The 26458-nt window shown below is 54.1% G+C and overlaps 1 protein-coding gene across 1 annotated transcript in view; it reads left to right on the top strand.

Annotated features, from left to right (window-relative positions):
* Positions 1 to 26458, top strand: part of COL13A1 (collagen type XIII alpha 1 chain) — a 77800-nt gene that overhangs the window by 31941 nt on the left and 19401 nt on the right. Inside the window, exons 15-30 of the mRNA XM_072971375.1 lie at positions 7894 to 7938; positions 8825 to 8857; positions 9464 to 9490; positions 11976 to 12029; positions 12850 to 12936; positions 14493 to 14546; positions 15690 to 15734; positions 16130 to 16198; positions 17359 to 17382; positions 18894 to 18956; positions 20010 to 20054; positions 20416 to 20568; positions 21149 to 21247; positions 22565 to 22609; positions 25146 to 25187; positions 26136 to 26162. Coding sequence (XP_072827476.1) covers positions 7894 to 7938; positions 8825 to 8857; positions 9464 to 9490; positions 11976 to 12029; positions 12850 to 12936; positions 14493 to 14546; positions 15690 to 15734; positions 16130 to 16198; positions 17359 to 17382; positions 18894 to 18956; positions 20010 to 20054; positions 20416 to 20568; positions 21149 to 21247; positions 22565 to 22609; positions 25146 to 25187; positions 26136 to 26162 — 912 coding nt within the window. The remainder of the gene's footprint in view (positions 1 to 7893; positions 7939 to 8824; positions 8858 to 9463; positions 9491 to 11975; positions 12030 to 12849; positions 12937 to 14492; positions 14547 to 15689; positions 15735 to 16129; positions 16199 to 17358; positions 17383 to 18893; positions 18957 to 20009; positions 20055 to 20415; positions 20569 to 21148; positions 21248 to 22564; positions 22610 to 25145; positions 25188 to 26135; positions 26163 to 26458) is intronic.

The following is a 26458-nucleotide window of genomic DNA, read 5'->3' as shown; positions in this document are numbered from 1 at the left end:
TGAGGAATCAAGAGGCCCTTCTTCTTCATGCTCAGGTCATGCTCCCACCCTTTCTTTCTCTGCCAGCCCCCCTGACTCCCACCACCCTCCACATCGGCCTCTTCTTGTGGAATCTGGAGGGGCTGTGAGGCTGCTAGCCCACTGCCTCTCTGGGTTTCTGGAAGGCTCCTGCTGCCTCCTCTTCTCTAAGCCTGTCCTTGGGACTTTTCATTAGGTGCCTCTGGAGCCACCAGGTAGTCTCAGCGCCTCATCTCTGTGCCAGCTCTCCCTCTGCTAGGACCCTTGTCCTGTTACCACCGAAGCCACAGCCTCCTAGTCCAACAGAGGCCAGAGGGCATGCACTGGGGGCTGATGGCAGCAGCAAAGAGTCTGCCCCCAAGGACTTAGGAGTCATTCCTCAAGGCTGAGTGACACTCAGGAGGCTACAAGTGCCTGCCCCAGCCCCACTGGGTGTAGTGGGCATGTTGGCCCCAGGGACCACCACGCCCAGGCAGAAGTTTGCTTCCTGTCAGAACTCTGACATGAAGAGTCTGGTGCCCAAGGACAAGGGTAGCAATGCTTCCCATCCCTGGTTTAGCCAAAGGCCGTTCACTCCCTCTCTCACTGGTCCTCACCATTGCCCACTAGTTTGAGCTCATTATCCCCACTGGACAGATGAGAAGCTCAGAAAGGTTAATACTTTGTTCAAGGTGCACAGCTGGTGCACCTGTCATGCTGGTGAACAGTCATGCCGGGATTGGAAGCTAGGTTTCATGAGTCCAAACCCAGAAGCCAGTCTTCTTGCGCCAGTGCGGAGGTGAATGTCTGCTCAGGAGGTCTCACCTCAGGCTAACTATGCACAGACCACCCTTGCTTGTGGTTTCTCTGGGATGTGGGGGGTCAGCCCCCAAGCTCCCTTCTTCTGTCCATCAGACCTCTTCTCTCTCCTCCCCTCTTTTCTCTGCCTGGAATGAGGCCTGGGGAGGAGGGACCAACATGAAGGGCAGCTTGATCACAGATGCTGGGAGGATGAGTTTGCTCTCACCCGCCACCCCAGGGAGGAGGGAGTGCCAGCGGGTGGGGACACCGAGCTGGGACAGAGGCCGCAGGATGCCCCTTGTGTTCAGGGAATGAGGGGACCCGCAGGGTAACTGATAGACCCTCCACATTTGCTTCCATTGCTCTGTCCTGGTGACTTGATACACATGCAGGGAGGCCTTTCTTTCAATAAGAGGTGGAATTTAACTCTCAGCAAAGACATTTCTCGTCCTGTGAAGTTTGTTGATGATTAGTTCCATCCGCCACCACCACCCCCAACCCCAGCAGCTAGTCCCTGCCTGGCGTTCTCTCAAAGGCCAGCCAGGCCAGCAGTAAAGGGTCTCCACCAGCTCCTTGAGATCACAGCCCAGTGTGGCCAGCAGGCCTCATGCTACCCCAGCCCCACTCACGCTCAGCCCTGCTTCCTAGACACTGTGAGTATTGTTGTGCACCCATGTGGTACCTATTTGATCCAAATTTATGACACCCATCCATTTTAAATATGTTGTAAGACGCAAAGTGTGTTTAAAACATTACAACCTTGGCTCTCTTTCAAGAGGATTGACGAATATTGTCAGACTTTGTGGATCACAAAACCTGGTGAGATCTTATCTCTAAGCACATGGGAGCTGGTCTGTCCGTCTTGGCAGTGGGGTGTGCGTTTGATGCATATAGTGGTCTGGGTGTTAAGCCTTGGGGTTTGCATGAAGGACTGGAGCTGAGCACACATTTCCCTCCAGCAGGCTGCGGGCTGTGCATTTTCAGAACGGAGGAGGAAGGATGTGATAGACCAGCTTGGAACTGCAGGTGCTCCTCTGGAGGCTGCAGGGCTCCCAGAAACAAGGACTCCCAGGGGAGGAGATCCAACGGGCCCCATGGTCAGATAGCGGGAGCACTAGAGTGAGGGTGTGAGGAACGGAAGCTCGCCCACCCGGCCCATCTCTGCCCTCATTCTCTGGCCGTGCCAGCCCATCTCCTCACCCCTCCTCCATCCTACAAAAGGGCAGGATCATTCTGACCTGCCAGGTAGAGCAAGGCGTCCTGTTGGTGGACATACTTCTGTAGAATGGTAACTAGTATTAGTATATCTGCCTTACTGCACCTTTTCATGCCAGGCTGTGTAGGGGCACTTCGCTGGAATCATCTCACTGGATCCTTATAACCACCCTAGGAGGTAGGTTTTATTCTTATTCCCAGGTTACAAATGAGCAAACCAAGTTTCACAGAGGTGAATCCCCTAAGGGCCACCGCTACAAAGCAGTGGAGCCAGGTCCGTCTGGCCCGAAAGCCTTGTACAGAATGGCTTTACTACCTGGTCTTAGGAGCCTGGAGGGGCTCGTGATTTCCAGTAGTTTCCTGCCTGCTCCTCCTTCGGCTCCACTGGAAGGAAAGAAGGAGGGAGTTGGGCTGTTTTCCTTCTTGTGAGAAAAAGATTGTGGCTGGATTCAGGCCCTCCTCCAAGCCTCCCAGACTCTGCGAGCAGGACACAGAGCGTCTAAGGCAGAGAAGTTGGGGTATTCGGTGCATTTTAGTCAAAGAACCAAGGAAGGGAAGTACTGTGCCTATTGGCACTGAGTCCACCTGAATGCTTCCCCAGGGAGCTGGCCTGGTCCTGGGACCTCCAATAAAGCCAGGAGAAGGCAGCTGTCTCAGGCCCGCACCACCACAGCGGAGAAACCTCCCTGCACCCCTCTGGCTTCTGAGGACCTGGGCAACCCCAGACTCCATGAGATGGAAGCCGTAGATGTAGGAGCCTTGTAGAGCAGGGACAGCGCTTTCTTTCAAAGCCATGAATTCCCAGCGGGGGCATCCAGACCATTTCAATTAAAGCAGATCAGGGAGCTGAGAGAGGGGCCCCAGATCTGAGGCCTCGTGGGGGCTGACGGGACTCTCACTCTGCCAGCCTCCAGCCCCCCAGCCTGTGCTCTCTGGGCCCTGTTTCTCCTGCACTCCAAAGTCCACAGATTAATTAGAGCTGACTTTTCTTTTTGGAACTAACTACAAAATCAACCGATCTCAAATCGAGATTACAAGCCAGCCGCCCCTCCAAAGCCCTGGCCTTCGATGGGGCGCCTGACCCCGGTAATTCCCTAGCTCACTTCCTGCCGGCCCTAATTACCGGAGGACCTGGCGTTTCCGCGGCCCCAGCCCCCTCCAGGCAGGAGCTGGCTAGGGCAGAGCTGCCTTTCTCCCAGAAGGGAGTCCTGCGAACTCTTTAGGGGAGAGAAAGACATTAGCCCTCCTCACCCTGCTTTTCCAGCCCCAGAAAGGGCCCTGGTCCAGACTTAAGGCCTGAGTCACCTACTGGCCTCCCCCCAGCCCTCCACACCCCACACTTCTCCCCTGCAGAGAACAAAGAGTCTGTGTGGAGCTGCCTGGGCCCAGGGCCCTCCCACCCCAGTACTGGGCCACAGCGGGACCCTCACGTTAGGAAGGTTTTCCCCTCCCCATGCTTCTCTGGCCTAACCTTGCTCAGCCAGAGCTGACCTGGAAGCCCCCACCTCCTTCCAGACTACATCTTCTTGCCAAGTCCCTGCCCTGCTTGTTCAACAAACAGTAAATCACCAATTAAGAGAACGGAGCACGACCAGTTTGTGCTCCAAGGAGCTTGCCTCCAACCTGTCATCTGGGTAAAAGATGGTCCCCCCACCCGGAAGCGGGACCAGGATAGAGAACCTATTGCAGCTGGCACGCACTCGTGCAGGGGCAGCTGGAGTCAGTGGCATCCAGCTGGGGGCTGGGATGGCCTTCAGGGTCATTCGGGGCAGTCCTCTCTGTATCCACCTGTGCTCACCCAGCTCTATCTTAGCCACAAAGACTGAAATCTGCCTCTTCCAGGCCAGCAATCCAGCGTCATCAGGTCTGGGGACCAAGGTTGAAGAGCCAGCCTCCCAGGTGGTCGGCCAGGCCGGCCTGGGGGTCTCAGGCCTGGTCCCACAGCAGTTGCCACCATCTGTGCTCTGTGCACCTGGGGTAAGACCCTTTGTAATGCTCAGAGCGCCCACTTCCCCAGCTGTAGGATGGCCCAGGTTGGGTGGCTGACAGCCCCCTAGGGGAGCCTCCCAGCTCCCCACTGGGAGGACAGGAGAAGGCAGAAGTAGAGGGGATAAATTGGGGCCCTCAGACTTTGGCAGACTCTCAGAGCTTCCTCCCCAACTAAGACATTAGTGAGTTAGTGGATCTAAATTCAGCACAATTCCAAACTTAAACCTTCTAAATAGGAGAACTTTTAAGAAGGGAAATGGGAAAGAAGGAGCGTCTAGATGCGCTCGCGCAAAGACAAGCCACGAGGAAACGCTCTGCGAACACAAGTGTGTCTTTGTCCTCCCTTCACCAGTGGCTGCCAGAAACCTCCCCCCACCCCCCGCACCCCTGCAAACGAGCGCCCTTGCCCACTGCCCTGGGTCCTTGATAATGACTCTCAGCCCTCTCTCCCCTCCCCCACCATCCACAATCATCGTCTTCTGGTGCAGGACGAGCCCAGTCCCCGGTGCAGAGGTCAGGCTGGGGCAATCCCATGGAGACAAGCCCTGGAGAAGGAGACTGATGAGAGTGGAGTGAGCCCGCAGGGTGGGGTCAGCTGGGGGCACCCCTGCTTCCTGCCTAGCCGAGACGTGGGGGTGAGGGAGGCCCCCAGATGGGGATCAAGGGAGTCTGGGTCACTTGCAGAATTAAGAGATTTGACCCAGAGGGGAGGGGAGTGGCGGAGGTCAGCCACCCTAACGAGAGGGCTGCCTCCTTAGAGGCTCCAAGGGGCCCGGATTTCCTTGGACTGTGTGGTTGTGTCTTTGCATACAAACTAACACGGGCTGAGGACAAGCCTGATTAGCCCAGAAACCCTCACTCCTGAGGTTCTGCTCTGCACAGCTTATGTGGAGACTAGGGACAGAAGCCTAGAGATGGAGTGTGGACAGACCTCAGCTGCTTCCTCTGCTGAAGCATCGCAAGGCTGTCCCTCGGAGCAGGAGGCAGGGAGAGCAGAGACCCACTGAGCCCCTCCTAGAGCTGCAGTTTTACTCAGAGCTAACACTCCCTCTCAGGTGGAGCCCTCTTTTGGAGCTGCCAACACACCCAGTGTCACCTCCTCAGCTTTGGCCTCTCCTTCCTAAGGGCCTCTCAGGAGCAGGGGTGGGTAGGAAGTGTCTAGTCTAATTGCACTTTGCAGATAAGGAACCTGGACCCAGAGAGGGAAAGTGACTTATCCAGGGTCACACAGACAGCCTTTCCTGACTCCCAGGCCATCTTCCTCAGTGGAGGTGGCAAGGTGAGGGTGGGTGCGTTGGGGGAAAGCTGAGGGGAAGATGGGAAGAGGAAGAATGGGACAAACGGGAGATCCCTGAACAGTCAGGGATGCCCAAGCTGACCTCCCACCTGTACCCACCCCTCAGGGGACTCTGTCTGATGTCCCTGGGGCTGAGTCAATCCTGGGAATGTTTGGAATTGTTTGGAACGTTAGCATGAGACCTGGTCCTCCAAAGGAAAGAGTAACGGGGACCTCAGAGGACGCTCCTGAGGAGGGATCTTTGAGAACCTTAGAGCTACAGTCGCGACTTCTGACAAGGTCCTCTGGCGCCCTCTGCCGGCCGTAAAGCGGAACTGTGCTTGCAGGCAGGGCCTGGCTCAGCCCCTTTCTGGTGCCTGTGATTAGACAGCCCAAGGCTGAGCACTGAACCTTCACCCCTATGGAGAACAGACCTGAGGCCCCTCCAGAAGAGAGAGCTTTGCCCTGCTTTCGGCCTGCAGAGAGTGGGTAATGGAAGCGATGGAACACCAGCCTTTCTGTAGCTTGAGGCTGGCCGAGAGAAGGGTACCTGGGTTTTGGCAGACAAAAAACCTGTGTCTGAATCCCTGCTCTGCATGACCTTGGCAATCATACCTAGCCTTTCTGAGCCACAGTTCGCTCACCTGTGAAACAGGAATAACATCCACTCCCACACTGATCGTAGGGGATTCTTTTTAGAGATTGAATAAAGGAAGGATATAAAGGCTTAACTCAGTACCAGACACGTAACAGGTACGGTAAATGGCTGTCCCTTTCTTTGCTCTGTCCCACCAGAGACATTTTCCAGAATTTAGGGCCTGGGGCAGACCTGGGGCACCAGCTTGTCTGCTGCGGTCACTTCTGAGTCCAGCTTCAACACCCCTGCCTGTGGCTCAGGGGTCCTGGTGGGCCGGGGTGAGGGAGAGCTCCTGAGTTTGAAGCTAAAGTTTCTGGGCCTTTTGCAGAATTCGGAGACTTGGCTCAAAGAGGATGGAGGTGAAGCCATCCCAGGCAGACATGAATCTGTGAATGCAGGTTACAAATTCACAGTGGTCCCTGCTGTACTGAGGAACCAGCACTGGGTCATGGGGCAGAGCGAAAGGCTTCATAGCAGAGATGGTGTTGGACCTGGTCCCCAAGGATGAATAAGGTTTTGAGTTGAGGAAATAGCAGAAAGGCATACAATGGTGAAAATGGGTGGTGTTTTCAGAGAAACGGAGAACAGATGTTGGGATGTCAGTGAGGAGGCCAGAAAGGAGTGGGAGTGGAAGGCCATGCTCAGGAGCCTGGCCCCTCTTCCACGGTCAATGCTGGGCAGTGGCGGGCTCAGCCAAGTAGGGGAGTGATATTGTCCAATCTTTGTACTGGGAAGCTTACCTGGATGCCAGTGTGGAGCCCTGATCATGGAGGGGAGAGGTTAGAAGGAGCTCCAGCCTCAGCCAGGAGCAGGGTGGGCCAGGACTTCCTGTAAGATGGCAGGGAAGGGATGAGGACAGCAGAAAAGATGCAGGCAGGTGGGGCCAAGCTCCGCCTCTGCCCGTGGGACTTGCACCATGGTCTGCAGCCCACAGGGCCTGGGCTACTCCCACCTGTACTGCCCAATATCTTGGGCTCTGGCTGGGACTTCTTTGGGGGTTCAACTCGTGGAGACAAGAGCTGCCTTCTTCCTCCCCTGCACCCCTCCCTCTTTGACACAACAGGTTAGTCTTGACTCACCTACTCTTGGCCCCCATTTGTCACTTGCTGTCATCTCCAACCCCATCTCCCCCTGGTGTGTCCTTCCAAGGAGGGAAGAGTATGTTCCCTTTCCTTCTTGAGCTCCAGCCCCTCCCAAGATTTGGCGTTTTCATCAAGAAGTAAAAGAGATTACAGAAAAAGATAGGACACTGCTGAGATGGTAAAGCAAACCTCATGCACAGTATCCTAGAGAAGCAACCACTTGCCTGCCTCTGCATGGATGAGGTTAGGGGTGTGGTGGAGAGAAATGAGTGGGCTCGGGGGCTCTAGGCTGTGTCCTACCCCCATCCACAGTTCCCCAATACCCAAAGCACAGGCTGACCCTTGGCCGTGTGAGGCCAAGGCCCGCGTGTCCTTAGGAACAGTTAGACCCAAGGAACCTGGGAGGAAGAGGACCCCAGACAAAGAGGATAGGCTGGAGCCCCGTCCAGCTCAGCCAGCAGTGCCACTCATACAAACCTGCTGGAGTGAAAACAGGGCAGGAAACACTAGACAGGAAGGGAGGGGGGCTCTGCAGGAGGTAAGTGGCCAGGGGGGCAGCTCAGGCCCACGGCCCTGGCCAGGGCCCTGTCTGGCGGTAAACCTTGAGCAAGTCCCCACCCCCGGACTCGGGCTCCACTGGCTAGCTTCTCTCCCTGGCTCTTTGCTGCTCTGTGATCTGTGACTTGGCCGTGTGCAGGTTCACCTAGCTGAGAGAAGGGGCCCACAGTGGCTGCTGGTGACCACAGGGTCCTCAAGGCCCATCGTGGGCTGGACGGTCATCCCAGGCTTCCAGAGCTACCACTATCTGGACATCCTTGCAGGCCAAGCTTCCAGAGCCAAGACTTGGGCCCTGAGTCTGGTCATCTTCTCATCGTTTCTCTTGTTTCTTCCTTCAGGGAGAACGGGGCATGCCAGGGATGCCGGGCAAACAGGGCGCAAAGGTATTGCCTCCCACCACAGCCCTGGCACCTCCCACCCTGCACGGCAGCCCAGCCCTCTCTCCCACAGCTCCTCCCCGCGTCCCTCTGTGAAGATGGGTGCACGTTTCCGCCCCGGCCCCCTCCCCATGCTACACGGCCTGTCCTTCCAGGCAGGGGTGCTCCTTCTTGGCCCATGAGCCGTCACTCACCAGTGCCCTCCTGACACGGCCAGGCCTCCTCCTGCGTGTCTGTGGGTCATAAAAGGCCTCTCAGGTAGCCCCAGCTCTGGCTGCAGTCCTGAGACCCATGTGGGAGTCAGGAGCTGCTAAATATCACTTTCACTTGGGATTTACTAAGTGGTGCACTTGGCAGCCTATTTACTTCAAAGCTGGTAGTCTTGGGCTGCTGAGGAAATGGGGTTCACTCCCAACCCCACCCCCACCGCCCCAGGCACCGGGGCTCAGAGCCAGAGCGCTCTGTGAGGAGAGTCCCAGGTGCACACCCACGTCCACTGCACTTGCTGGAATTAGTATCTGCTGTTCCCCCCTACGGCTCTCCCTTCCTGCCCCTTCCCCTCCGTCTCCTCCTCCTCCTTTCCCATCCCAGGTAGCCCTCTCCTCACTCCACCCCGGGGCGTCCCTGCCTAGCCCACCACGGGCTGCCTGCCACGGCACCCTCTGAGTCCCCCAGGAGGGTCTTGGGGCTGAGCAGGTGTGTGGGAAGCCCGGGGAGCCAGCAGCACTGCACAGAGCCTCTTCCTCAGGCCCCTTCTCACTGTGCCGACCTCAGCAACCCCCCCTGAGGGGCAGGGGCGGCAGGGAGACACCTTCACATCTCACATCTCACCACCTTTTCTGCGCTTCCCCCTGGTTGAGAAGGTTCCCCTGCCTTTTCTTCTCTCTGCCAGGGGGCTCCTGGAATCGCTGTGGCTGGGATGAAGGTTAGTGGACCTTGTAACTTGACACCTGAGGGGCAGGATGGGAGGGATGGAGAGAGGACAGAGTCAGGGCTTCAGGGTTCAGTGGGTGGCCCCTGGACCAAAGAGGGAGCAGAGAGGATTTGGAAACATTCTCTTAAAGAAATATTTACGCCAGAGGCTTAACTGGAACAACAGATGTTTAACTAAGCCTTGCAAGTAAGTAGCCAAGGTTTAGCAGCCTCAACTAGAAATCTCACCTGCCAATGTGAAGGGACCACTTTCCTTCCCACTCCAAGATCCAGCCACTGCATTCCGATGGGCGGGGACACCGGGGAAGCATAAATGCTCTGTGTGGATCTCCCCGCAGGTCCATTGACAAGGGCTCTGTGTCCAAAGCAAATGCCCCTTCCTTCCTCTCCCTCCTCCTAGGCTGCTTCACACCTGCCACCCCTCTCACCTGGGGAAAGAATAAGGAACATCCAGGAGGGGCCCAAGTCCTAAAATAGGAAGACCGGGGGCTAGCCTGAGGCTTCCCCTGCCCCCAGAGTGCTTTCACCCTTTGCTTCTGCACTTGCTCTCTCTTTCCGTCTCCCATTTCTTTACCGGAGTCTTCTTTTTCCCACACAGGGTGAGCCGGGGACCCCAGGAGCCAAGGTACTGATGCAGAAGAAAGTTCTGGGCTGCGTGGAGCATCAGGCGTGGGGTGGAGGTGGGAGGGGCTGCTGTCGTTTTGCTCTTGGTCCCCCTGAGGCTGGCCTGGGGCTAGGGACCTGACTGAGCAGAGGTGAGCCTGCCAGGGAGGGGCTTGCTTGTCAGAAATGCTCTGAAAATGTCTCCCCCCTTGCCTGGATCCCACCCTGGACAGCTGTCTAGTTTGCATTCACACCCGCTCCAGCGGGCAGTGGCTATTGTCCCCTGCACCTGCAGGGCTGTCTCTCTCATCTAGGACAATAAGAGACATAGCATGAGAAACAGTTTCCGTGGTCAAATACGTTTGAGAAATAACAGGGTTAAAAAATATTACACAGGTTTCTTTACTGCAGGCCTTCTCAGAGCCTTTAATATGCTGAACATACATTGGGAAACTAAAAAAGTAGTATCTTGTGCAGCATTTTCTAACTTTCCCACCAGGGCATTCTTTTTTTAAGAGGAGCATCTTATGGGACAAGTATTCTGGTCTATGATGACTGTCCCTCGTACCCCTCCCCCCCTCCCCCTCATCCTCTTATCAGTGACTTTCTCTTCTTACCCCTAAGGGAGACCCAGGAGCGACAGGGAAGCCGGGGCCCCCAGGTTTGCCGGGAAAGAGGGGGCAGAGGGTAGGATACTGTGTCTTTGAATGTGTGCCCCTTCATCCTGGCCTCGGCTAGTCCCCAGCTCCCTGCCCCACCCCATGGCTGGTGTGCTGCTTACAGTGTGCTGTGGATGCATGTGTCCCCGGAACGAGGGGTGTGCCAGGATGACTGGGCAAAGCTTCAGAAATTCACACTCGAGAGCACATCCTTTCTCCTTGAAAGCTGTTGGGTACCCAGGAGGAAAGCCCAGCATAAGGAAGGAAGGAAGGCCCTCCCTCCCCCTCGCCCCCATCCCCCAGGACCTCTGTGGAGCAGCACCGCATCCTCCACCCACACCCGGCCTGTTTCAGGGGAGGCCCCAGCTGAAGACAGCAGAGCACAGGCAAAGCAGGGCCAGCTGGGGCCTCAGGACTCCCATCCTCTCATCAACTGAGCCTTATCTAGCCCTCCTCCCATTCCTTGAACAGCTGCATTTCTTCATTCATCTACCCATGGGCAGGTGGCAAGGGGATGACACCCAAAGATTTGGTGTGGCATCTTTTGTGGCCCCAGCTGAAAAGTTCATTGAAACAGCTGAGCAAATTACAATCCCAGGGCCCTCAATTTATACCATTACATACGAGAAGCACCAGCCATCAGGCTGTGGAGAGTGGAACTTCTGCTAACCTAGCGGGGTGGTGTTGGGGGGCCTCCTGCTACGGGACACTCTGTGAATCAAAGTGAAGTCTTTGTGGCTAGATGACAGAGCATCAGGAGACCTGGGTGCTGGACCTGGCTCTGCTACTGACACAGTGAGAGGTCTTCTGCAGTCATGGAGCCCCTTCATTGGCTCAGTGAGAGTGGGGCTCTGGGAGTCATGCCCTGGGGGAGAAAGGTGTTCTTCTGTGGTAGAAGCAGCTGGTGCAGGAGGAGCGTTCGTGCGCCAGGGCTGCCCTAACAAAGGACCACAAGCTGTGTGGCTTCAACCACAGAAATGTATTGTCCCACAGTTCTGAGGCCAGAAGTCTAGATCAAGGTGCAGGCAGGGTCAGTTCCTTCTGCGAGCTGTAGGGGATAATCTGTTCTGTGCCTCTCTCCCAGTTTCTGGTAGTTTGCTGGCATCCTTGGTGTTCCTTGACTTGTGGAAGCATCACCCCAATCTCTGCCTTCATCTTATATGATTTTCTTCCCATATGCATGTCTGTGTCCAAATTTCCCCTGTTTGTAAGGACATCAATTATATTGGATTAGGGGCCCATCCTACTCCAGGATGACCTCATAACTTAGCTAATTACATGTCCAATGACGTCAGGACTTCAACATATGAATTTTTGTGGGACGCAGTTCAACCTACAATAGGAGGCAAACTTTTCAAAATATTCCTCCAAAGGAGTTCTGGTTCTGTGGTTTTTGCCCTTCTAGACTCAGGGAAGAGGTGGGCAGAAAGCTTTCCCTGGAGACCAGGGGCCTCTGATTGGTAGACATTACAAACATGAAAAAGAGCTGAGCAGTTTAAGAAGAAAAAAAAATGGCCTTTTCCAAATACTGGCATTCAGAACTGTTCACCTCTCCCCAGGAAACCCCCAAAAGGGACTAAATGCTCTTGTCTCCTCTCCCTGCATGAGTGCCGAGGCTTTGGCCCACATGGGACCAGGAGGACAGTGATGCCTGTATGAAGTGTCCCAAGGAAGGACTCAGGTCCCCAGTGGGGTCCAACAGGAAGTAGAGTCCTTCAGAGAACAGCCCACGTAGGTCAGGGAGGCAGGAGAGACGAAAGGCAAAGCCCAACGCTGGAGGGCTGGTGCCTTCACCGACAGCCTGGGGCCGCAGCTCCTAACCCCATGCCGTCTGCATTTCCTCTGCAGGGTGAGAAGGGGGCTGCCGGTCCCCCTGGGCTTCTCGGCCTCCTGGGGCAGAAGGTGAGTATCAGTCAGCTCTGAATGGTGGGTTCTGTGTAAAAGCCCTGGTGTCTGTCCCCACCCACATTTCCGGTCCCCCTAAATTCACAGAGGCAGCACTGGAGGTGGCCCTCCCCAATTAGGGGAAAGTAGCTGAAACAGTCAGACTCTGATTCGGGGCACAGAGACATGGGGCACCACATGGGAGGCCCTGATTGGCAAAAAAAAAATGCCCAGCTTCAAAGAATTTGGTAACTGTGACCTGGCCTGATTTCTCTGCACCAGCTCTGAAGGTGTGCCCTACACTACGTGTGTTCTGTAAGACATTCCATTAAAAACAAACAAACAAAACTGAAGGTCGAATAAATCTGGGGAGAGCTGTGTAAGGCAGGGCACCTTGGCCTGTCTAAGAGACCTGTGGCGCCTTCGGTGAAGGAACCTGTGAAGCTTCGTTTCGCTTTACCTTTCCCATGTTGTTTGGCCACCAGGCCCCTTTTTCACATGTTGAATATTCCCAGCCTGCTGAAGGAATGTTCCGCAGAGCACACTTTGAGAAACACTGCTCTAGATCCCGGTTCCGATGGGTGTCTTGTTCCAACTCTACACCCGTTCCCCTTCACTAACCAGCTCTGTTCTCTCCTCAAACCCCACAGCCAGACTGCTGAAGGCCTCAGGTCCCCAGCCATCCTGGAGCCTGCAGTCCCTTCATGTCCCCCAACACTCAGCATAGACTGAGGACAGTCTGCTGCCTTCACTCCTTTTGAACTGTGAGGGGAGGAAAGACAGGGCTCAACCACCTCCCTCCAGAGCTAGTCATGGTAACTCTACCTTCCACCCCCAGGGAGAAAAAGGTGATGCTGGCAACTCCATTGGAGGAGGCCGAGGGGAGTCCGGTCCCCCAGGGCTCCCTGGGCCCCCAGGGCCAAAGGTGAGTCTTTCCCTGGGATCAGTGCTCAAGGCAGATGTTTGCCTTCATCCTTAGCCCATTTCAGATGTTCTGTGTCCTGGGCACCTTGCCTGCTCTCCTGCTCCAATTGTATGGTTTTTCTGGTGGATTCTGGAAAGGTCATCTGGGTCAAGTATCTGCTTCCAGCCAGTGATTATTCAACCATCTAGGAGAGATGTCCTCTCTGGGGCAGATGGATGGTCCCACTGATTCAAATGGCTGTGATATAACTGTGTCAGGGACCAATGGCTGCAAAGCCTTAGGACAACCAGAAAGGCCCCTGGCCCAGGCTCTGAAATCAGTCGTGGGTCAGTGATCAGCTGGGCCCGGCTGGTGTGGCAGACTGCGGGGAGGCAGGGTTGCAGCAGTGGGGCAGCTGCGAATGGGACTGCCCACACTTTCCCTGCACAGGGCAGGAGCCACAGTGGTGAGATTTGAGTTCTCCGAAGCAGATGCCTCTTGCATTGCTTGGTTTATTTTAGTAGCTTAGGGAAATAAGGAGGGTCTCTTTCTTAGCTTAAAAGGAAAGGATTAGTTACTCTGCATGATTTGAGGCAAGATCTTCATTCATTCTACCGACTTTTATCAGGGGCCTGCTATGGGCTGGCCTCTGCGTGCGCTCTGAGGCTGCAGGGAACCTGCCCTCAGCTTGCCCACCATCCAGGAGAAGTAAACCCACAATTCCAGGAATATAGTGTAGGGAGCCCCAAGGAACCCCACAGATAGGCAGATGAAGTAGCAGGAAGGGTCTCGGGCTCACCTCCACATGCTCATGTGACTGTGGTGGGAAGAGCTTCGTTGGCAGGAGCACCAGCTTTGCCAAAGACAGCCCTGCCACCTGGGCTCCGGGACATCTCCAGTGCTGAGTCTGTCCCGCTGACCCCCCAGGGCATGGATACCAGGCACCTCTTGGGTCTTGATTTGGGGTCAGGGAAACCTGGCCACTGTTGCCCCTGTGTCCTGGGACGAAAGGGAAGAAAGCTAGAAGACTGTCCCCAAACCCACGTCCTCTTTCCAGGACGAGAGAAAATGTTGAATAAGTAGAGTGCTTAGAGTGGGCCGCCTCCTACCTCTCCCTGCTCCTCCTGTCCTAGGTCTCCTGGGGCCGCCTCCCCACGTGCCCAGGGCCTTCCCGCTCCCCTCTGTCTCCCAGGCAGGACTGATGAGGTGTGCCTTCGTAAGTGTTCCAGGCTCCAAAGTAACCAGCCTCCCGCAGCCAGGGGCTGATGGCAATACCAGTGGGGTTCTCGACAGAGCTGGGCGCGCGTGTTAACCGAGAACTGAGGCGGGCTGGGCAGTGCAGAACTCAGAGGAGAAAGGGAGTAGGTGGGGAGGGCTGCTTGGAGGAGGTGAGACCTGGGCTGGGCCCAGGGGTGAGGAGGAGTCAATAGGTGGAATGGGGTGAGTTAGTCGAAGCTGAGGAAGGGGGCAGAGGCTCAGAGACACTAGGACATCAACAGCAAGACCGTCTTTGCTGCCTTAAACAGCTGTCCCAGCTGCCCTGTGTGTGCTCATCCCATCTCTCTCCTCTTGCTCAGGGGGATGCTGGAGCTGATGGCCAGGCCGGCCCCCCAGGACGGCAAGGAGACAAGGTACAGAGGCCTCTAGATCCGAGAGCTGCAGGATGAGGGTTGGCTTGGGAACTCGAGGCCCAGCTCAGAGAGACTGAGAGTTTTGGCCGTGCCTGCATCTGGGCCCCCAGGGCACAGAGCTGATAGCCGTGACTCCTGCCCGCTGTCTCTCCTGATCAGCTTGGGCTTTGGAGAGCTCCCACTGAGATGGCAGCCGCGCAAAGGCAGGCCGAGGGATGGGACGCAGGGGCTGGGGAATGACCCAGAGGGTAAGGGCGGGGCTCCCACTTGTCTCCGCTGCTCCCTGGGGACGGGCTGGCCGGTGCTGCTGTGTTCCCCGCAGGTGCTCCAAGCCCGAGAGACCGTGGGCACGGGGAGGTGGAGGGCAGCTTCCCTGGAGGTAACGCTCCGTGAGCTGGCCGACTGCAGGGTCAGCAGGAGTTGAGTTATATTAAAGAGTTTGTTCTCCCTTTATTTTTACTTTCTATCTTGAATTTTTTAAATTGTGTTCAGTGTTCACATTATTCCAGAACAATTGGAACTGTAGTTTGCTTTTCACAATTTACACCACTGTTTCATCTATTCCCCATAGTCCCATCCTGTTTCCAACAGGAACGTATCCTCCGAGCCCACCCACTCCAGGAGGCCGGCTGTTCCTAACGCCGCACCTGGCCCCACGCTTCCTCTCACAGCTTGGGTCTCTCACCAGCAGAGGCCCCTGGAGGGACCGCCTGGGCTCTCCATGGTGATTACCAACCACACAGACAATTGGCGAAAAGTTTTTGAGCCCTTGTTCCTTGAGCAGAATGGAAATAAAGAGGGGCAAAGGGTCTGGTCCCTGCTGCCGAGGAGATGGCTGACTTAGGGGACTGGGAAGAGGTGGCCAGACGGACACAGGGAGAGTCGCCAACAACAAACACAAGACAGAAAGAATATCTTCAAGGGCAAAGCTGGAGGAGCTCGGAGGGAGCGGGGAGCATGGGCAGGTGGAGATGCTTTCTGAGGGGTGGAGCCTGCACATGAATGCGCAGGTTGCTCTGCACCCCCTGGCCTGAGCTGATCTGAGCCCCCTGAGCCCCCTCCATGGCCCCCAACGCCTGGCCCATGTGGGGACATCTCATACTGGCTTTATGCCCATTTCACTCCAGTTCTGTTGTGCAACAGGGGGAGCCTGGAGCAGCTGGAGAACAAGGACCTGCTGGCCCCAAGGTACGTGCATCTCTCACCCAGAGTCACAGCATCACATCTCACCTCCCTGGATCACAGCGTGAAGTGGCTTGTCCCTGAGGCCTTGCAGGGGAGGGCGGGGAGAGCGTTCTGACCCCAGAGAGGTCTGAACTGCAGCCATGATTGGACTCAGTCTCCCCTAGGCCTGTCTAGCCCAGGGTTCTCACATGGAGTCTTCTCTGTCGGTTCTGGACCCCCTGGGCTTCCTCTGAGAGTGTTTGGAGCCCCCTGATAGCAGCCCCCCCGCCCAGCTGCTCTGGATCCTTCTGTGTTGCAGCCAGTGCTGGCTGTGGTCCTGTTTGATAGAAAGCAGGTGGCAGTTGTCCTGAGGTCCCTGCTGGCCCAGGCCCTGGGTGGAGGTTTCACTTGTCTCGTAGGGCTCCAAGGGCGAACCAGGGAAGGGAGAGATGGTGGACTACAACGGAAACATCAACGAGGCTCTCCAGGTGAGCGGGGCCCTCCCAGAAACTAGGCACCTGGAGGGGCTCAGGGGCCTCCGGGCTCCGCCCCAGGGCCTGATGAGGGGGCGGGACCCCCTACAGGCTGCTATGCAGAGCCTCCAGGACAGGTGACCCATGGCCTTCTCTCCTTCAGCCTCCCCCATGCAGCTCCCAGGCACACAGCCTCTCATTTGGAATGAGGGTGGCCCAGCTCTCAGTCTGCGCCCAGCTGGCTGGTTATCCTGCCTCTGGTCACTGAGAGCCATGACTGAAGCATTTTGGCACCTGCGGGGTGCTGGTCAATCCAGGGCTCTGGGGCCCCATTTCTTCAAAACACACACTCCCCTTTCACATGGCAGCATCTGTCTTCCTGGAACACATCTGCCTTTGTCACTTTAGTCATCTTTCAGGTTCAGATGGTACCCTCCTTGAAAGGCGGGGCTTCTCAACTTGGGTGCCACTGACACCTGGGGCTGGATAATCTTGACTGTGGGGTTGTTGAGGGGGAGGCAGTCCTGTGTGCTGGGGGCATGCTTGCTCTCTACCCACTAGATGCCACCCCACCCCAAGCCACGACAACCAAAATATGTCTCCGCACATTGCCAAATGTCCCCAGGGGCACAAAATCACCCTAGATTGAGAACTGCTCCTTTAAAGGAATCTTTGTACCTAGCTGAATCCATTTACAAGGTGTACAATCGTTTTTTTTTAACACCAACAATTGTCCCTCTAATCTGTTTTTCAAATGGTTCCGTAGTGCTGTATCACATCTAATTTGTTTAAAGGGAGGTACACCAGAGCGTTAAATCTGGGTTCTAGAAGAAGAGGGAAGATCAAGGAGGGAGTGATCAGAAAAGACAGGAGATGTCGCTTCCCTCCCTATCTGGTAGAGTGGAAGTTTGCAGTCCATTTTAGGACATGTCTGTTGTAGGACAGCCTCAGGGCAGCAGTTGGTGCATGTGGGATGTTCTCTGTCCGGTGATTACAAACCTCTGGGAGATGTGAGGGTGGTGTGGGGCTGGCAAGCACGAAGCCTCCCAAGAGGGTCTACCTCTGCTGTGCCCCTTTGAGGGGCCCGGCTCCCATGCTTCCAGGACTGGGCCAAGGGGACCCTGCAGGTGGCTCTTGATTTGCTCCTCAACTGATGGCATGGTGTTGGTTTTTAGGAGATCCGGACGCTGGCCTTGATGGTGAGTCTTCCTCCTTCCTCACTTTCCCCGGGCACTGGGCTGGGACTTGGGAGAAGGCAGGCTGGAAGCCAGGACTGAAACTTGCCTCCAGAAGGCAGACGCTGGGCTGCTGGGTGGGGGCTGAGCTGAGCCTTAGCAGGGCTTGTGGCTCTCTCCTGACGTGGCTTTTCACCATCTGAGCAGCACACTCCTGTCACAGGGCAAATGCTGGGTTCTCGTTACAGCTATGTCAGGCAACTAGAGGTATAGAGAGGGGTATTGTTATGTTTCTCCTCCTAAAGGTTCTTACTCAACCTTTAACTAATGAAGTGCATAATCCTAAAAAATCAGTAGCGACCCTCCGCATTTCCCTCATTCATAGAAATCGATTTCATTATCTGCATCTAGAAAACCAGTCAATTCTCAGTCGGGATTTTGCACGTGTGCCTACCAGTGACAGGCCCTCAGTGAGTATTTGTAGGTAAAATGATTTCCACCAGGTTTAACTTCCAAGGCAAAGAAGAGAGGGGAGATCACAAATTCTCAAGTTACTAGCATTTCAATTCACTTAGTATTTTTTAGTGGCCATACGCCACACAACAACACACTTAGGGGTGATACAACCCCAGCATCAAACACCAGTCATATGATGCCCCAGTTCCAGAAATCGATATTAACCACATGATTTTTGAATCAGTGAGCTTCATTTGGAAACATTAAAATATATTATTTGAAATAGCTCTTTGAAGCAAAATTTTCCTGGAAACTTTTTAATTTTTAAAATCAACCTTGAGTTAGCATTAACATACAAAAAAAAGTACACATTTTAGATGTAGAATTTGCTGAGTTTTGACAAATGTATACACCTATGTATCTACCATACCACCTCAATCACTCCAGAAAGTTCCTCCATGCACTTCAGGAGTCAGTTCCACTTACCCTGAGACCTGGGCCACTGCTGATCTGCTTTCTGTCACTGTAGATTAGTCTTTATCCTAGAGTTTCAGTGAATGGAATCACACAGTATATAGGTATCTACATCTGGTTTCTTTTGCTCAAATGAATGTGTCAGAGTTTCTTTCATCCATGGCATGGCCTGCACAGTGCATGGGTCTTTTTTCACTGCTGCGTAGTATTCCATTGTATGAATATATCAGATGTTCACCTGGTGATGGACATTTGGGTTGTTTCCTGGAGATGTTTTAAAATCACTATCAGGGAGTCAGATTTGTCTTCTTGGAGCCCAAGGAGCCCCCAGGGTGTAGAGAGAAGAGGAGAGAGAGGCTGTTTAGGCATGGCTGTAGGATCCCCGCCCCCATTTTAACCCAAGTACACTCAGTGTTTATCTGCTTTACACTGTGGGGTCTCCATGTTATTTTCTTTACAAAAAAAAAAAAGTGTTCCTGACACTGATGAAATGTTTGGAAATGACCAATGTCTATACACCAGCCTACACATATGCCCCACTTCTGGAGACAGGCCACCCCTCCTCAGTCAGAAAGTCCCCCCACACGTCTTTCTTTCCTTTCCAGGGACCCCCTGGTCTTCCCGGGCAAATTGGCCCACCCGGAGCTCCAGGGAATCCAGGACAGAAGGTAACACTGTCTTGACAAGGTGGGGTGCAGACCCTACAGAAGCCCTGGGTGAGTCTCTGAGTGCCGGACCCCAGGGCTGCCCCTTGGCCTGTGTCCTTCTCATCTTCCGGCCTGGTATTCTCCCTGGTGCTCCAGGGTACCGCCTGCCGGTGCCCTCATCCTCCCACCCTCAGCTCTGCCATTCTTTCCTGGCTGTCTGTCTTGGGCTCCTGTAATTTACAGAACCTCTGATGTGGTAGACCTAGGTCTGGACAAGCCCCTGCCCCAGCCAGACCCACAACAGGGACCCTAACCTACCATCAAGGCACATGGCACTTGAGCCTCCTCCATCTCACCCCTCCCTCACCTCCTGCCTCTGCTTCCTTTTATCCTCTGGCCCCTATCGCCTCTGTGATTTTTCTCAGAAGGCTGTGCACATGTACCCCTCTGTCCTCTGCTCATGAGACCTTCTCCCCTGAAGTCCCTTCCCATTTTCCCTACCTGTCAAAGTTCTCATTTTAAGCCCAACTTGAAGGTTGCCTCCTCCTTGAAGCTTCCCCTGATCTAGCAGGTAGAATTCACTGCTCTTTCCTTTGGGCTTGCCTTGATGGTGCAGCTGGGTGTTTACTTGGCATCAAAGCAGAGGCCACACATCCTTTATCTCCCTCCCTGACTTAAAGGGACACGGGTTGATGTGAAGTGAAGGGAGCTCCCCGTGGGGGGCCAGGACAGGAAGGGTGAATTTGAGGGAGTCAGCGAGGCAGGCACCCAGCCTGGCCATGGAGCTGTGGAGGCAAACCCCCCAGCCCAGGCGTCATAAGCAGTGATGTGAGGTTATGGCCGAATCGTGGACAGTGGAGCCAGCTTGCCCGGACTGGGACCTGGCTTCACTCTTCACTTGAGGCCTTGAGCTCACAACTCTGTGCTGGGGTCCTCACCTCTAAAACGGAGTCAGTGAACGTGCATACGGTCTGCGTGAGTGCTGGGGACGCCTGGCTCACAGCAAGTGCTGTATGAATAACAGGTATCGTTCTCCTCTGATCTGGGAGTGACCTTTTGTTGTTCTGGCTGCAGGGGGAGATTGGACTGCCAGGCCCTCCAGGACATGATGGCGAAAAGGTAAGGACACTGCCAGACAAACGTCTGAAGGTCCTCTTACCCCTGGGGGTGAGGGTGCAGGAGGCTCTGGAAGAAGCCCAGCTGCACGCCATGTGGGGAGGAGGGAAGGGGGGGCCCGCCCTGCGGAAGCCCGGCTGAGCCCCGCTGCTAGCGCCAGGAGGAGCCAGGCAGACTCACTCTGGGATGGGCCATGGCTGGTGGCCGAGGCCCCCTCGGATTCCCTCAGGGAGTTGGACAGGCCCTCTGCCTGGTCCTGTCAAGCCCCAGAGAGCCAAGTCCTCCTGACCTCCCATCCTTTTACTTTCTCTCCCCTCGTTTCTCTGCCAGTGAATCAAAAATGTGTTGTTGATCTTTTCTCAAGGGACCTCGAGGCAAACCAGGAGATGTGGGCCCTCCTGGTCCCCAGGGCCCCCCAGGAAAGGCTGGGCCCGCAGGAATGAAGGGAGAAGACGGACCCATGGGGAGCCCAGGAGAGAAGGGGGAGAAAGGGGAGACGGGGCAGCCAGGCCCACCGGTGAGTGCCACTGCCCGCGTTGTCCCTGGAGCGTGCACCGCCCGCAGCGTGCCGCAGGCTCTGCATGTGCTAGCTGCAGCCTGGAAACCTGGAGCCTGGGGCTGGGCACAGGGGATTCACCCAGTTTCCTCTCAAGCCTTACTTTATGAAGACCAGTTTCCTACCCCAAGAGATCAGGGTCCTGTTCTGTCGTCTCCTGTCTGTGTCCTCAGGAAAGTCATTGATCCTGGCAGAGCCCTGGTTTCCTCATCTCTAAATGGGGATAACAGTGCCTTTCCTGGACACCTCACTGGGTTGTTGGGAAGGAGATGAAGTCATAGTTGTAAAACTGCCTCTTGGGAAAGTATGCAGAAGCCCTGGGTAGGAGAGGTACAAAAAAGAGACCTTAACCCAGTCCAGCTAGGCCGCTGGCTTGACTTGGGAGCTTCCTCTCAGCCTCATGGTATCCATCTGTGAAATGGGCAGCACCCTGGGCACATGCCCTTGGAGGAAGGGAGACCTGCGTGAGTGCCACAGCTGGTCACAGACCTCAGTGTGATGGCCCTGCCCTTGACTAAAAAAGATCTTTGTCGATCTGTAGGGTCTAGACGGCCCAACTGGGGAGAAAGGAGAACCAGGTGGCCAAGGGAGACCCGGAGCGACCGGATTGCCTGGCCCAATCGGGCTCCCAGGATTTACAGTAAGGCGAGAGGGCTGGGTACTAAGGTTGTCAGCAGGCCTCTGCAGATGAGGGCAAGCTAGCGGGGCGCTCCCCAGCTGTGGCCACCTGCCAGGCAGGTGCCTGGTGCTGCAACAAGGCTGCACTGACCCCCAGCCTGCCTGCCCGGCCTTGGGTGGGAGGTCCCCTCCATGAGCCACTACTCCCTGAGGGCCAGTCGGGTGTAAACAGGGTTCCAGCTCCCTCCACTCACAGCATGGTGGCCTCCGTCTCCAGGTGCCAGCATAGTTCAAGGGGGCTAGAATCTTAGACTCGGAATTCTCCTCTTAGAAGTGGAAAGAACCTCAGAGACCAACCAGTCCCACCTCTGACCCAGTGCAGGATCCCTCAGGAGCCACTGAACGTGACTGCCCCACTCAGCTGGGACAGGCAGGCAGCTGACGGCCTCCCGACATGTCCTCTCCAAACTGGCGGGAGTGTTCCGACACGGTACAGAAGTTCCCTTACCAGTTCCCTGGCCCTGGCTCTGCTTCTAGAGCCATATTCATTTTTTGCAGCTGCATAACAAGTCACCACAAATTCAGTGGCTTAAAACAACACACACGTATTTTATCAGTTTCTGTGAGTCAGGATTCTAGTCTCGTCTCGGCAGGGCCCTCTTGCCCAGTCAGGGTGCCAGCCAAATGCATTCCCATCTAGAGGTGGGGTCCTCTTCCAAGCTGGCTGCTGTTGGCACAATTCAGTTCCTTCTACAGTTAGGACTGGGTCCCTCAGCTCCTAGAGGCCACCTACAGTCCCTGGTCACAAAGCCTTCCCCATAGCAAGCAGATCACAGTATAGCAGCTTACTTCTTTAAGTCAAGGCCAGCAGGCTCTCCCAGTGCATGCTAGCAAGACAGAGGGGGGTGTGTGTAACATACTCATAACATAATCTTACCACGTTATATACTATCATTTGTATAACATATGTATGTTACAATTTGTATCGTGAGCTTGTAACATAATCATTGGTGTGACATCCCATCACCTTCACCCTATCCATGTCCTGTTGGTTAGAAGCAAGTCCCAGATCCACCCTAGGGTCCGTGCCCCACAGGATCCGTACAGAATATCAGCCTCTGCTCCCACGTGCTAGAACCTCAGATTCATGAAGTCAGGGATCACAGGGCCCCCGCCCGGGTCTCCATCCTCCAGGCTGACTGCCTCCGCAGCCTTGGAGGAAGTCCTTGCTGACACCTAAGCTTAGTCTAGTCCCAATAGGTTTGTTGCAGATTTGAGGGTGTCTGTCCCAGGCTCCCCCGCATGCTGGAGTCCATGCCATGTTGTTCTGTGCCCACAGGGAGAGAAAGGAGAACCCGGGGAGAAAGGTGACCCAGGAGTGGAGGTAGGTTGTACCTGCTCTGCTGTTCATGTCATGGGGACGTTGTCACACCACAGTCTCTCCAGGGGCGCAGCATTTCCATGCTATAGAATGAAGCTCACAACTGCCTGGCTTGGGGAGAGGGCAAGAAGCTGAACGTGTATTGAGCATCTCAGGGGTCAGCTTGAAGCCTTCAGGTCTGCTCCATGGCCTCTGCATTAATAAGGTCCCTCCACAGCATTCACAGAGCTCCTGCCACGTTCCATTCCCAGTGCCAGAGCCTGGAGACAAGAAAATAAAACAGAACAACCTTGTGAGCAAACAGTTCCCACTAGTGGGCACTAGAATGGCAGCAGCTCAGGGAGTCAAGCACCCTAGAAAATGGGTCATTTGAGCAGGGTCTTGAAGACTCTGTAGGAGTTTGCCTAGAAGCTCCAGAGCTAGGGTTTCTAGAGAGAGGCATTATTCTTTTGAGGAGTGTGGTGGTTAACGGAGGAGAGAACAGTGGAGTGAGAGGTAGTCGGGAAGAAAGCCAGCTTCTCATAAGATGGGAGGGAATCAGGCTCAGGGGAAAGAGCCAGGAAAAAACAGAGGTTGCAGATACAGAAGGGAGAAGCTTCTGGTGGGAGGGCCACCCAGACACCACCGCAGAGAGAGACCACCACTCAGTCCCTGGAGAGGTCCCCTCGGGCACCTTTCAGTGTCACCAAGCCCTTTCTGCATTTAGTGACCCAGACCTAATTATGTAACATATATATTACTTATTTGGATAAGTAATCCAAATCCTTCTACGGAAATGCTCTGAAATTCATGAAAAGCATTATATACAAAAATGTTCCTTCCAGAAGTATTAAAATAAAAACTGGAAACAGCCTACATTTCTAACAAGAAGGAAATGATTAAATAACTTATGGCAACAATACTAATGGGAATCATAGTCCAGTGTTGGAGAACTTTCCTTGGGCCAAGTGCTGCTCCAAGCCCTGGCTAGGGAGTTCATTTTTATTCTAGTCAGTAAATAGCACGTGGACATTGAAAGACTTGTGGGAACACACAGAAAAAGGAAAATGGGTTTCATGCTAAGTGAAAAAGAGCAGAGAACCAAATTACATACATATAATATCATCATAAGTATAGACATATATTCAAACATTTTTATGCATAAAGAGTAGAAGGAAATAAAGTAAAATATTAGCACTTTTCAGTGATATTCTTTTCCTTTTTTAATCTCTTTATTAAATATTTTAAAGGGTTTGTATTCCTTTAATTTTTTATTTTTTAAATTATACAGTAAAACTGACTTTTTTGTGGAATGTATACAGTTCTATGAATGTTAATATATGCATAGATTTGCATACCCACTACCAAAATCAGGATATATGAATTACTCATTTATAGTAAGAAGAAAATCAGCAAACTTTTTTTTTTTTCGGAAAGCAGAGTTTCCAAAGATTGAGTTCCCTACAAGGAGACTGTAGTATTATGGAGCTGAAGAGCCCACAGGTCCAAGGGACTTTGGGGTGCCCTGTCTGCCCAGTACAGGGACTCCATTTATAGTTGTCTGGCAGAGGGTCCCCACCCTGGCCACACTCCAGGGGATTCTGTCCCTGGGAAGGCAAGATGCCCAAGGAAAGCCCAGAAGCTCAAGTAAGGAGACAGATCTCCTTCCTGCCTCAAGGGTGGCTGACTGTGGACAAAAGGTTGTCCATCTTCACCAGAGACAGGATCTACAAAGAGCAGCATCCTCTTAGAGAGGAAGGCCACCCTGGGTTCCTCCATCTCCACTGTCCCGTCCAAATCTCTCTTACTTTAATCTGCTCTCCAGAGAAATAAGACCCCCAGTCCCCATTCTGCCTGTTACAAACCTGGGGTGGGGGGAGCTTGAGGAATATTCTTCAGAAACATCTCGGTCTCCCCTCATTCCACATAACCAGTCCCTGTTCCTAAAGGTCTCAAATCCAAATGCCAACAGGGAGCAGGCATGCAACAAATGAACGGAAGAGGTCTGGGTTAAAAACAGTGGGGGAGTGGGGAGGGTGGAGCTGAGTGGTGGAGGGTATACTTAGTATGCACCAGGTCCTGGGTTCAATCCCCAATATCTCCACTTAAAAAATAATAATATATACATAAATAAATAAGCCTAATCCCCCCCACCCCCCGCAAACAAACAAAACAATAGGGAGTGGTGGGGACTGGGGTAAACCGAAGACCTCAGGCCTCACCTGGAGGGGAAGCTCTCATTCAGCTCCAGGCAATTGTTGCCGTGCATGAACAAGAGCCTGGTGCTGCCAGATTTTCTGGGTTTTCAAAAGAAATCTAGAAAAATAGACATTGGAGGATATTTCCTGGCAGTGTTGTGTTTTTTTTTTCTCAATATTGTTCAGGCTAATGAGTTGCTATGAGTTTCTGACCTGTTCTAAGCCTTCATTTGGGAGACTGTGTGCTGGTAATTCTGTCCTCTGGCCTCGCAGTCCCCAGCCGGACCCTGGGCTATGTCAGCAGGCAGGACCACTTAGAGTGTAACAGGTGGGGGTGGCTAACATCTCCTTTTGGCTTCTAGGTTCCTGGGCCACCAGGACCAGAGGGGCCTCCCGGACCTCCGGTGAGTTTGGAGGGCTTGTCTGTGTTCCAGTCCACTGTAATTGGGTCCCTTAATGTCCCCACCCCATGACAGTCACTGGGTTTAACTTCAGCCTTAGGTCACACTATCGCCTCTTGCTTCCAACATGGGATTTCACATCCACAGGCCCCTCCCTGCTCCTCTTCCCTCACACCTTAAACAGGCACTATCTCTGGAACACTGAGGAGCCGGGGCAGTGCCGAGCTTCCTGGAAACAGTTGACTGGCTTGGCAGCCCCAGGGTCTGGTTCAACCCCACTGCAGGAGTTGGAGTCACTCTGCTCCTCCCTTTCCTCTTTCCTGCTAACCAGCAGGCAAGACGACCAGGATTAAAATAGAAAGGGACCCATTTAAAACCAGCCCACTGGATTGGCCTTTCCATGGTTACAGATGATAAGGCACCTTTAAAGAGACCCCTAGGCATTGTGCCTAGAGGGCCCCCAAGTATCCTAAACCAAGAGATGCTTGTCCTTGCTTCTGCAGGGTTCACAGTCACCATGGCAATGAGCCACCCACTGTCACTGGTAGAAGTAGTAGTAGTAATAATGACAGTCGCCAGCATTTATTGAAACTTACTATGTGCCAGATGCTACTCTAAACACTTTGCACATATTAATTTGTTTAATGTTCCCTCTGTTCCCTCTCAATCTTCCCTTCATAAGTCTCTGAATCTTCTCCCAACTGTCAGCTGTAGGGGTCACAGAGAGATTCTCTGTCAGTCCCTGGCTGGGGAAGCCTGGTTCAGACCCCACCCCAGGAAGCCCCAAGAACAACCCTCCTTAGCATTCTCTTCTACCTCCCCCCAGGCAGGGTCCCCACGCCAGGCTATGTATTCTAAGCACTTGCTCTTTTGTGGTCTAACTTATGGACAAGGAAATTGACTTAACCAGAAATGCAGTTCTGAGGTGCTTTGTTTTGGTTCCAAATGCAGGGCCTCCAAGGCATTCCTGGACCAAAGGTAAGAAGAGGTCGTGTGACAGGTGCTGGGCGAGTGGGTCGGGGAAGGGACTGAGTCAGTGAGGGCAGAAAAGAGGGAAAAGGCTTCAGTGCCAGGGGACCGAGCTGACCCCTTCCCTGAATGGAATCATGTGACACTTCAGCCAGTGGGGCACAATTAGGATGGAGTGAAGTCCTCCAGCCCCTTTAACACCCATCATCAACACCGGGCAGGCTTTGGATTTTGAATTTTCCCATCCTTCAATCAACCCGCCCTACAGAGCGACAGGTTAGATTCTTAGCAGATAATGAAATCCT

The sequence above is a fragment of the Vicugna pacos genome, chromosome 11 (genome assembly GCF_048564905.1).
Source record: "Vicugna pacos chromosome 11, VicPac4, whole genome shotgun sequence".
NCBI lineage: Eukaryota > Metazoa > Chordata > Mammalia > Artiodactyla > Camelidae > Vicugna > Vicugna pacos.
Note: the sequence above shows the minus strand (reverse complement) of the source record. Positions and strands in the feature narration are given on the sequence as shown.